Source organism: Anopheles aquasalis, chromosome 3 (assembly GCF_943734665.1).
Source record: "Anopheles aquasalis chromosome 3, idAnoAquaMG_Q_19, whole genome shotgun sequence".
NCBI lineage: Eukaryota > Metazoa > Arthropoda > Insecta > Diptera > Culicidae > Anopheles > Anopheles aquasalis.
Window position 1 is genome coordinate 41,235,723 of NC_064878.1, and position 12,208 is coordinate 41,247,930.

At 47.6% G+C, this 12,208-nt stretch overlaps 1 protein-coding gene across 1 annotated transcript; it reads left to right on the forward strand.

Moving 5' to 3' along the window:
- Positions 1 to 5,495: 5,495 nt before the first annotated feature.
- LOC126574074 (muscle M-line assembly protein unc-89) lies at positions 5,496 to 9,236 on the forward strand. Its single transcript, XM_050234021.1, has 2 exons — positions 5,496 to 7,735; positions 7,854 to 9,236. Exon 1 carries the CDS (start codon positions 5,760 to 5,762, stop codon positions 7,674 to 7,676), a length of 1,917 nt encoding a protein of 638 aa, XP_050089978.1. The 5' UTR covers positions 5,496 to 5,759; the 3' UTR covers positions 7,677 to 7,735; positions 7,854 to 9,236.
- Positions 9,237 to 12,208: the final 2,972 nt, after the last annotated feature.

Sequence of the window (12,208 nt, forward strand, 5' to 3'; positions counted from 1 at the left end):
ATGTTCGCCTTCTTAAGCCGGCCTCCTAGTCTGTCATGATGCCTTGTCAATTCTTTAAAGCTTCAAAGTCACACAAGACACCCAGAAGCTCACGCCAGAACAGACATACACATGAGAGAGTCATGTCCTTGCGCGTGGATCCGCTCGGGTGCCATATTCAGATTGATGGTTTCACCTTCGGTGTCCTTACGGACGGCATAGCCGGCCGGTGCATAGCTGATTGATCCCGTAGGAATTTCTTGCGGGGAAAATGGAGTAGGAAAACACGAAATATGAACGCACCTTGACGCCTCGTGCGAAAACAATATCCACGTAACACCTTTTCGCGGATTCTCTTTCTGCCTCAAGAGACCTCGCGCCACCACTTGGCATGGTGCTTGCTCGTGTTATCTTCGCCGGTATCTCGACAAATCAACCTAATAAAACCGGATCGACAAACCTTTTTACTGGGCAAGAATGGTGGAATCGATAGCAATCCCCCCCAGGGGGAATGCCATCGTAGAAGGATGGAACTTCCCGGAAATTGAATGAACCCCGGCGAGGCCGGTGACCCGAGGACCTTGCCCTGTTTTACCTTTCCTGTCAATACGGCACACGGATATGTTGATGGCCAAACTTTAATATCGCAGCGTTGTGCATATTTGTTTCTCACCAATTCGCCGGAATCGTGAGAACTCCCTGTCCACGACACACCACCACCAGCAGCAGCAGCAGCAGCAGCATAACTCTGACTCTGGAGTGTGGTAGCTGCGTTTGGCTACCAAACCGTAGGGGCCAAAGGTTGTGCTTATGTTGTGCTTGCGCTTGTGTAGGACCGCCCTAGGGCATACGATCGCGTGGCTGTGCCCCTGGAAAGTTGGTAATTGGGAGCGAAAAGTTATCTGACCGCCACCTTCGAAGCTGTTTCATCTCTAAAGCCCCTCCGGGCGGGGGGCTGGGGCCCATCGAAAACTTCTTCCGAAACCGCTGCCCAGCCACACGCGGCAATCAATGTGCGCTGGGCTGTTCCAAGGGTGTTTTTGGGCTGGCCGTGGGGATTTTCGAGATAACTACTAGAGCCAGCTTTAAGCGCAACTTTCTCCCGGCAAAACAGGAACTGGTTTCTCCGGCTGGTTAAGGAACCTTCGTGAGCCACCGAGTGGAGTGGCTCAATCAGTTTCAAGTTGATTAAGGTATTTAAGGGACATGAAAGGGGTATAATAGAGACAGAGAGAGAGAGAGAGAGAGAGAAAGAGATGATAAGCAATAGTGCGGCCCCTCAGTAGTACGTGCCCGAACTAACTAAGTCCGGTGTAACTCTGTATCTAGTTCCGCCGTCCTCGTCCTCGTCCTCCTTGTCTTCCGGAGTCACGGATCTCGGTTGGTGAGACGGGTCACTTTTCTTTCATGTTTTTTTTTTGCCGTTTCCCTCCCTCATGATGTTTTGTTCTAGATGTCTGTGAACTATTTGATTACACTGGCCTGTGTCCTCACCATTCGTGTAGAATAAATCAAAAGAAAATCAATTCTATTGTGTTCCCTCCCTAACTCTGTAATCACGTTTCAATTTATCTTTATTCTTCGTAATAATAAAACTGTCCAACTCCATATCACTGTTACTAGTTTGTTGATGTGTGTATATATGTATGTACGTGTTTCTGTTCTCTCTGAACCTCTCTAACCTGCCTCCATCTGTACATAGTTCCCCCGGGGTCTGAGCGTGGAGCACAACATGTGGCCTGGACCGGGATCCCGGACCATACGATCAGGAAGATACCGATACGGTATACCAACGCAACATCCCCTTCGCATCGCAGAGCATGGTAATGGGAAATGAAATAAGTTTCAGTTCTTTTCCATTTAACATAAAAAGTACACCCAGTACAGAGCTCTGCGCCGAGCACACAAGTCAAGCGCTCGGTGCGCTCGGGTTTTCTAAATTGTTGATGTCAATCTTTTTTATGCTCCCGGGCATCCGTTTCGTCGTTTTGATATGCTTGATAACCTTCGTAAGCATCCGTACGCACCTCTTCCTCCCTGTTCCCTTCTTTCAGACTTACCAATGTTGAACGTTTAGAGCAGGTGTTTTCGATGGTTCTGAATGGTTCTAAGTGTGTCCTGCCAGCCCCCCCCCCGAGAGCGGTGGTGGTGCTGCTGGTGGCGGAGTTGGAAGGCAATGCCGGTGCAACCATTAATTCCCGTTTTCGAAATCGTTTTGCTTCGTTAACTTCATTCACAGGGATACTACTACCGCATACAAGATGTATGTTTCATTCGTATGGCTCACCAGGTACGTACACAGCTTCCCAAACCGGTGTCGGTGTCCCTTCGGTTCTTGCGGTTCAATCATCAGCAGTGCCTGACTCTGCTGGGCTGAGTGATTCTCGTGAAAGGGATTAATTTCCGGGTGCATGAAATGAGTAATTATGTGATGAGTTGGTTTTCATCATTACAATGTGCACCTCACACCTCGAAAATTGATTAATAAAAAACACACACATTAATGATTCTGCTTTAAAGCAACTCACAAAAAAAGAGGAAGCAACAGATGTAAAATTGATATTTTCGGTTTGTTATTGGCGCACTGTTTTTGTACTATTGGACTTTACAATTACATTACAACAGCCCTTTGAGAGGGGCATATTATCGATAGTATTAATGATCGTTCTCAATGGACTGGAGCATGATGCACTCATTTCACGTGAAAGCCAGTTCCGGCCCCAGCGAACCACCATAGGAGAAACTGCAATGAAATGCGTGATTGAAATGTACTCATTAGCTTAAATGGACCGCGAAAAAAATCCAATTAAAAAGTAATTCCGCGCTAATCGCTCCCCATTCGGCACCATCAGCACCTCAGCATATCCTTATACCGCACACTACGCCAGTCTTCAGTCAACAAAGTTTATTTGTCTTGGCAAGTTAAACTCTTCCGTCGACCACCACCACCACCACCACCACAGCGCATTTCGATTCGCAACATTTGGATTGACCGGGCACAAAGTTTTCCGCCCAAGTAATTGGACTTTTCGTTTACTTTTGCTCCGTGTGTTAGCCGACCGCAACGAGCAAATACACTCCCTCCCCGCCCCACCGCAAGCACCGAGCCCAAAGCGGTACTTAAGCAAGCAAATCCTCGCAGTTACCCGAGTGCAAAGGTCCCAGGTCGTCGGTTTCCTGCGAAATTTAATGGTTTTCAAGACGTGTGAAGACTTTTGGGCTCTTCGGTGGCGAGGTGTCGTTCACAGCAGGACGACATTGCGTCAATTGGCTGCCGTCAAACGGGGAGGAGCACTTCTCTATCGGATGATTACATCACTACGGCGAGCCCACGACACTGATTACGCACGGGCCCTCAAAGTTGACCTTAAAAAGCCACAAAGCAACGAGGGGTCCAGCATTCAGCCAGCCAGTAGTCAACCGTTACTGTTATCAACACATCTGAAAGTCGCTAAATCACAAGATGAGTTTGCAACGATGAAGATGCTTCAGCTCCAAACAAACCAACGATTTCGTTCTCACTTGTTTTCGAAGATGCCGGGATCTTATGTGACTATAATAATTTGCGAAGAAACAATCCACGAAGCTTTTGGCGGTGATTTCAATAACGCTATTCTCTCGAAAGCCGTCTTGATTGCGTCAGGGATTCACTGGCGCCGCATTGAGTAACTGCGCGCAGTGGTCCGTATTCCGGCTTCTAGTGGCACTTTGAGTAAACTTTGATTGGATACTCTGCCGGGAGTGACATTGCGATTCACACCAGTCACAACCAGATTTGGATAGCGGATAGGCTGGGGCCTTTTCTGGGATGCGCAATATTGAGGCCGGAGTATTAAATCTTTCATTTATTCCATCGCAGTCGCAGTCATGCTGCTGTAGAAATCCGTCTAGTTCCGGCTGCTTCGAGGTCGGAAATAATTAAATAGCTGAAAGAAAACACAATTTTACAACGTAACGGTATCCCAAATGGTTCCGACGAAAGGCTGCGGAGTCGGCAGTAGGTATAGGGATCAAAACATTTAAAGCTGATTTCAGATGAATACCCGGAATGGCGCCACTTCCAAATAGATTACTTGGGATCTGTGCGGTGCCGGAAAGTAACGACACAGCTTTTGCCAATGCTATTGCGCGCGTACTGGCTTGCCTTTGATAAAGGATAACGAGCGCTTAACGATGGCGACCATATTGGGTGGCAAATTGAATCAAACGACAAATCTTCTCTTTGAAGCAAATTTATCACCCGCAGCCATTCCGGCTTTCGTGACGTCGTCGTTTGGTGAACCGAATTGCTATTTCAACCTATTTTTCCTGAATGGCACCTCAATCGTTCTGCTATTTTCTACTGACCAGGAAAGTGTTTTGCGTTACCTAAGAAACACGTGTTCAATGCCGGAGTACAAGATCCGTTTCTGTTGAGTGTCTGCATGCTTCAGGAGCCTTACGTCTTCATTTTACCACCATTTTCGAATAGCCCGGTCATTCAATAAAATGCTCAATTTTCGGCCAACGGCACCAGGGCCTTTGCGTTAAAGTAGTAAAATGAACACGTGGACGCTTTTTTGGTAGCTTTTACGTCTATATTCCTCGAAAATTGATCGACTCGCGTTACCTGCGCCCTTCGCCGTCACTTTGCCGGAGCACGTGGGGCAAATAGGAAATGAATGAAAATCTACTTGAACTGTCTTGGCTCGTGCTTTTCTCGTGCCCGAAACCATCCTGCCTCTGGCATCCGCTTAACGCGAGGAAGTCGCATAAATTCATCTCCCGCAGACGCGGAATCCTTAGTAAAATCCGCGGCCACCTTCAAAGCCAGACGCCCGGCTTTCACCCGGCATACTTGATTCCAATTTAAGCATGCCATGGTCTGTGAGGAGAGATAAATTCGCGGAAAATTAAAACGAGTTCAATATCCACCGGAAGCGCGCGGTTTGCAAGTTTGGGTAATACGCTCCCCGCACCGCATTCATCAGGCATCGGTGCGTGCGGGAGAAGCGCATGTGTTCGCTTAAATTTGCTATGGAAATTGAAACCATCGCCGCGGTGCTACAGTGCTCATATTTTATGCAGCAACTCGCATAAATCATAGTTGCAATCGAACCGAGCTCCCGCGGAATCGCCGGCGACTGGGCCTCGATATTTAGGCCGCTTAGTCTAGCTGACTGTTAGACCGTTTCTACACTGCGCCAAAATTTTCGCTGCCAAAACGAAACTTATTGGATTCCCATAGGAATTTTATGGGAATCCTATAAGTTTCGTTTTGGCAGCGAAAATTTTGGCGCAGTGTAGAAACGGCCTTATAAATGTGTGCGGAATATTTCATCACTCGCAAGCATCCACTGTGGGTGGGGTGTTAAAGTTTGTGCAACGGGACATCTTTATCAAATTTTCCAAACAAGTAAAAAAAAACAGAAAATTCAAATTTTCAATGTGACGCGTGACGCGTGGCTGCGCATGCCCGATTTTCCGTCGAGTCTGGCAACACTGGCGCGCTTGACAATATGGCCGCCCCAAAAATTTCGACCGAGGGCTTGTTGTTGCGCGGCACAGTGGTTGCGATAGAATTTTCACCATTCTATCACGCTAAATCTTAATTTTCCATCGTGCTTCCGTTTCCGTTTTGCAGTTGAGACCGCGGGGCAGTGGGGCGAAGTGAAGTTGAACGAGAAAAAACCACCCGTAGGCCGCTGGTGACCCGACGCCGTGCGTGCGCTCCGCGCCCAAAGTGTTTTGCCTTCGTGTGTGTGGCGTTGTTTGTTTATGCGCGCGAATTCCGTGGATGCATGGAAGCCCCGAAAAAGGCCGCATTCAACATGTACAACAATTCCAACGGTGGTGTCGCCCACGGGGACACTGCGGTCGAGCCCAAGGAAGAACCATCGACCACCGCCAACAGCACCGTCAAGGCCGAGCTGTTGCCCGAGGAAACGGCGACGGTAACAGCGGTGGCGGCGGAGGCTGAGGATGATGCGAAGCCGCTTGCTGCGACGGATGCAGTTGCTAAGGAAGCAGTGCAGCTGGACGCCGCGCTAGAGGACCATCCAAAGGAAGTGGCGCTGATTGAGGTGGGAGAAGAAGACGACGCCGCGGTTCTCGTGGCGGAATCCACGGAAGGCGCTTCCGAGGAGAACCCGACGGTGGAGATTTTAGAGCAACCGATCGAGGAGGTGGAAGAGGAGGAAGAAGCAGCGGCCGCAGTGATTGATGACAAGGATGTAGAAGGCAGCAAAACGGTGGTGACGGAAGAGGAAGATCCGGCACTGGTCGAGGAGGGGCTCGCGCCAGGGGACGATAAGGCCACGGAGCAGTTGGTAGAGGTGCTGGAGCAAGAGGAAGAAGAGGTGATGGAAACGCTGGTGGAGGAAGAGATCATCGAAGAGCATCTTGACGAGAGCAAGGTGGACATGGTGCTTCCCGATGACGCGATTGTGGAAGAGGACGGTGACGAAATGATCGACGAGGAGGAGGAAGTGGTAGAGGACGAAGAGGAGCTGTTAAAGATGGAATCGGATAGTAAACCGGCTTCCTCCTCCGCCGGTGCGAAGCCAAAAGAAGCGGCCACGGCGGCGGAGGCCACAGCACCGAAGCCGGTCCGGGAAGAGCTGGAACTGTGCCGAGTGTGTATGGGGACGGAAAAACTGTCCGATATCTTTCAGCTCGAGGGCCCAGTGCGGATCAGTGATATCATCATGAAAGTGTGCACCAACATCCGGATCACGGCGCGGGACCATTTGCCGCACAAAATCTGCGAACGGTGCCTCGATCAGGTGCGGATCGTGATCGAGTTCAAAGGTCGCTGCGAGGTATCCGATAAGGAGCTGCGCAAGAACCTGAAACGAAGCGCCAACAAAAAACGCCGGACCGATGTCATCGTCGTAAACTGTCCCATGTCGGAGTCGGACAACGAGGACGAACCGGTCGATGATGACGAGTACAAGGTGTCCCAATCGGAGGTGGAATCGGAACCGCCCACCTCGGATGACAGTTTTTCGCCCCCGACAAAACGGCGGCGAACGCCAGCGAAACGTGGCCGTAAGCCGGGGACACCGTACACACCCGGACGGCGGGGTCGCCCGGGTCGCCCCGGTCGCCCGGGACGAAAACCGAAGAATATGGCACTCGCATCGTCGCCGGTCACGCCCGTTACATCCACTACGCCCACCACACCGTCGTCGTCCGTCGTAGTGAAGCGTCGTCCCGGGCGGCCACCGAAAAATCCGAAAACACCGCTCCTGTCGAACCTGGTGTACATCGAGGCACCGGACGATTCGAGCTCCGGCTCGGAGGAGGGAGATGTGAAGAAGGCACGCCGGAAGCGTGGCAACCATCCGTGCCACAAGTGCAGCGAAGTGTATCCGACGCAGATGGCGCTGAAGCAGCATCTCAAGACGCATCCGGACGATGTGTTCAACTGTGATCGGTGTACGCTCCGGTTCAAGACGCAACAGGCCCTCATCAATCACATCGAACGGCACAAGAAGGCGGACCGGCTGCAGGAGGAGAAACGTCGCGAACGGGAACGACGCCAGCAGGAACGGCTGAAGGAGCGAAGGTCGGATGGGGATTCGCAGCTTTCTTCGATGAGCGGCAGCGCGGACAAGCGCAAGAAAGTGGAAGCCGGACCGGCCAGTGGGCGTGATCTGTTCAAGTACGTCGCACCACCAGCTTCCACCTACTGGAGTGATAGCTTTTCGGACTAGACAGAGTGACACCCGTGGTATGGAATGGATGTCCTGACGTTGAACTAATTTTGTTTTAGGTAAGAGGGAGCATCACATGCGCCATGTGGGGGTCTTTTATCGTTTATTTGTGTTTTTTTTTGTTTCTCTTTTTGTATAAATTTATTTTACTTACATCATTTTATCATTTCTTTTTAGAGAGCACTTGTGAAGCGGTAGATTATCTTTAGAAATCAGACAAAGAGCAAAAAACACACAGAAAAACATTCGTTTTCGTTCATCTGAAGAGGAGATCCCCCCCATTATCCTAAGGCGCCATCGGAAGTGGAGGGTTTAAACGTAGCCTAGAGTAATGGTAGATAAGCGTACGGTTCCCCTGGGGTGCGGTGGAAGTCAAGAGTTTCTTGTGCACAATGCACCTCACTACAGAGAAACCGTCGATTCAGCAGCAGCAGCAGCAAAAGGGCATTGTTGTACATTATGGTGAACAAATCAAAATATTGTAGAATTCATTTAGTACCGATAATTGCTGAAACATCTTTAGATTGAATTTCCTTAGTTGGCTATTTTGCAAACAAACACCGCTACATCAGGAAAAAAAACATTAGCCGATGGCGATCAATTTTGCGTTTGCGTTAATGAATCCGAGATTAGTTGGCCACGGCTGGAGGTTTGCTTTTAGTTTTCGCATTGCTCTTTCACGCTCACCTTTCTCTTTTAACACAAAAATTGAATGTGTTTACTAGTTATTTTCATTTGCTTTTCAATCTAATTTCCGGCCCTTAATCACTTCATTTCACTTTCGGCAATTGTTTGAATAAATTTGCACATTTTAGTGTTTAGTAAGGCCCAGGGTTATAAGATGATATTGTAATTAGGGAGGGGGTACGGGGGGAGAAAACAACTGGCCCGCGGTTGCCAGGTTTAGCGGATAAGCAAGCAAGCAAGCAACTAGTAGGTAATGTAGCAACCGGGACGCAATAAGGATGCCTCGACTGATTGGTGCAATGGCTTCGAGCGTTTTTGATCGAGAAAAGTATGCATGCGTGTGTATGTGTGTGTGTTTGTTCTAGCAAATACTTTTAATTATTTCTCGTGACCGTAAAGAAGTCACTGCTACGGCCAACTGAGCGGCGTGTTGAATAATTATTTCAAAAATAATTTAAAACAATGCTCTGAGCTCCCTAGGCGGCGGCGGCGGCGGCGGGCACAGTCGGATTATTTAGTAGGTTTTATGTTTCCTTTCGACTTTTCATTTCCCTACCCGTGCACCTCATTTCGGCACAACGGTGCAACGGATGTAGTAGGCATTTGCGTCGCCCTTCTATCAAATATCAGTTCACTGCCCCTCTGGCCCGAGGGAAACATCAATTTCCTATAGATTTCTCCTCTGTCATCTTCGTTTACCCACGGACGGAGAGCACTAACACGATTGAACTTGTACAATAAGATAAATTTTCATACCTTTTAAGCATACCGGTACATAAAAAAGGACGCGTTAAGTCATGTCGGCAAGTGCTTTTCGGTGATGATGCCCTTTCATTTGATTTGATCTGTACAATAAACCGCTTACAGCAACAACACTGAACAACTCCCTGGTCGATGCATTACTCGTGAGTTAAAGCAATGAAAGAAACACATTTATCCACGGAGAAAATGGGCGGGAAAGTTATGGCGCCGGTATAATGACGGTAAGCTTTCGTGGCTCTCTCGGCGTCCACAGTGTCTAGTCTGATTCAGTCTTTCTGCCCACAACGATTAATAAACAGTTGTAGAGTAGCCGAAAGGTGTGAAGGAACGATTCCGTGCCTACCCATCAATCACTACGAGCCGTTGACTAGATAACAGAATCAGTTTAACTCTTACCGGTAAGCTGGGGCCAGATACCGGCAACCGGTAGCCGGCTGCCGACTAGTTTTGGGGAAAGTTTTCGGACAGAAATCATCAGGGGTCCAATAGGCTGCTCGGTTACTGCGGTTCATTTGCGTTGGCCGCACTAAACCCTCAGACGACTAGACTAGACGGCTAGTCTAGGATGCTGCCGTCGTCTGGCGGCCAATTCGGATTTCCTATTGTGCACTAGACACCCATTACCGAGATGCTGGCGCGCCGGCTGGACAAAACAGTCGATAAAGTGTAGCGATCGAACGAAGGGCAAAGAAAAAAGTTGATTGTCCAATTTAGAACTGATGTTTCTAAATTACCGTTCAAGCACCTGGCAGATGCTGCTGTGACCTTGGCCTTGGGTGTGCGCGCCTTTATTCGCCTCGCGATGAGCGCTCATCAGGCCACGTCCCTCCAAAGGTACAATTGCGGTTAATATAGCGAAGCACGTGGCTCATCTGGGATGTGTCGGCTAAAGATCCCTCATTTTTGTAAATTGATAAAGGCAGAAAGATAAGAAAGGTGAGCTCCAGCTGCGTGACTTACCAATGGGATAGCAAGGCCACAGCACAGCGAGCATTTTAAAATGAAAATGGCCCATCATTAAAGGAGAACTCATAAATCGTAGGGCGATAAATAACAAGATGGATTGTATTCTGGTCCGTCGTCTGGAGCTCTTTGTGTCCGATGGTACGAGGAGCATCGTATGCATCTGAAGGAGGAATAGTTTTTTCACGGTCTACTCCATTCTTCTCGCTTACACTTTCGTTCAATGTCATTTAAAATATAAAACACGTCAGGGACCGTGGCGTGCATCGGTGCTCTTTAATATTATATTTTATTACCCGGGGGGTGTCATCCCGGATTACGCTTATCAGCTTATTTATTACCCTTTATGTACCTTCTCGCGTTCAGGGTCACGTGCAGATGCGCTCTGCCAGGTGGAACTATATTTGCAACCATTGAGCTAAGACGCCAATCTAATGCACGGTGACTTTAAACGGCCATCATAAATAAACCATTATTTGATATTAAATGCACAAATTTGCATTAGGAAACCCCTAGCCAACTACGCCCACACAAAACTTACAAGAAACTTATCAAAAGAAAAAAATCTATACATAACTGGCGAGCTTCTTTAGTGTTCCAGACATCCGAAACGCATCAGAACCCGTGGGCGAAAGGTGTGGTCGATTTCGGGGAAGGATTTTCAGGACCGGTAGATCGAATGAAGTAGGAAAATTTAACAAAATGCCGGTACATGGTGAACTACTCATGCCCAAGTAATTGGTAAAAATTCCGATCCTGAAAATAAATAAAGCTTCACGGGAAGAAACAATGGAATACGGATGCTTTCAGTTCAGTTCCAAAATTGAGATGGATTGACGGTTTCGACATTGATACAGGAACGATCTAGAATGAAGGATTATGGAGCGATAATGCTCAAGAACGAGTATTTTAGATATGTATAGACAAGGGGTCGTTAATCGAATGTTTTATGTTATTTTATTCAATGGATATGTTGGAATTGAAGATTGGTAGTCTGCAATGGCCGTAGTGATCAAAAAATTGAACAATGGAGATGGAGATCCTTGGATTATTAAGCCATTTAAGTTTCTATTAAAAAACCCCTGAAAATACCGGTTACCTGGCGCCTCCATCATTGGGTTTCGATGATACGGAGCTACATCATTTCGTTTTCCCGGCGCCGCGACCAGTTTTGGAAATGCCTTTACCTCACTGGTCACGAACAGTGGCATCGGCGTTGGGCTTTGGTGATAAAAAGCAAATTAAATAAAGCCATGCACCTCCAAATTATGTGGTGTAATGGCTCACGGACTGATTGATATTTTAATCTGCGGCTCGCATCCTTATATTACTTAGAGTGTATAGACAAACAATCTTATTTATAATGTTGCACTTTTCAATCCAAATCAACTTTGAAAGACAGGAAAAATTCTATGCTAAATAACATTAAATGATGTTATAAATCATCTAAGCTTATAATTATCTAGGTTAAAAAACTTGAAACAATAAAATGATACGGAACACTATTCGTCTTTTTGTGTTAGTTCCTTGCAATCAATTGGTAATCGATAAATCCTAACCACCAGGTATTCTAAATAGTGTAATTCTCATCCAACAAGTATCATTAATTAGCAGTCAGACGGTTTTCTCGCAGAAAATAATTGATTAATTCCAACCACTGTCATATCAGCCCCATTGTGGACTCCTTCTATCACTCATATCGGACCCTCGCTGCGATTGTTCACTTACATGCGCTCACCAAAAGACAAATCATTCTGTTTTATTTCTAATAATACATTCCATCTTTTCTCCTCTCGTGCGTGATGATCGCATAAGATGATAAAGCGATTCGGCATTGACATGCTTCCCGGTATTGGTCTAGATTTACTCGCTAGCCGTCCATCTTCGCAGGAGATTTTCCCTGGAAGCTGCTAGCCGTGATACGAAAGAGGATGTTTATGAGCCCGTTTGTTGAGTGACACAAACGATGCAATCAACCGACAAATGATCGGAATTGATGCTTACCAAGCAAACTAATGATGCGGCGATCTGGCTTAATTAATCTCGTTTCTCGTTTGTGCATTAACCCGCACCATTAGACACCATCAAGGTGTCGGAGCGATGATCAGTGTAACATCAAA

What these genes read in the sequence shown, in the direction of transcription:
- LOC126574074 (XM_050234021.1), top strand. Translation starts at nt 5,760, where the DNA reads ATGGAAGCCCCGAAAAAGGCCGCATTCAACATGTACAACAATTCCAAC.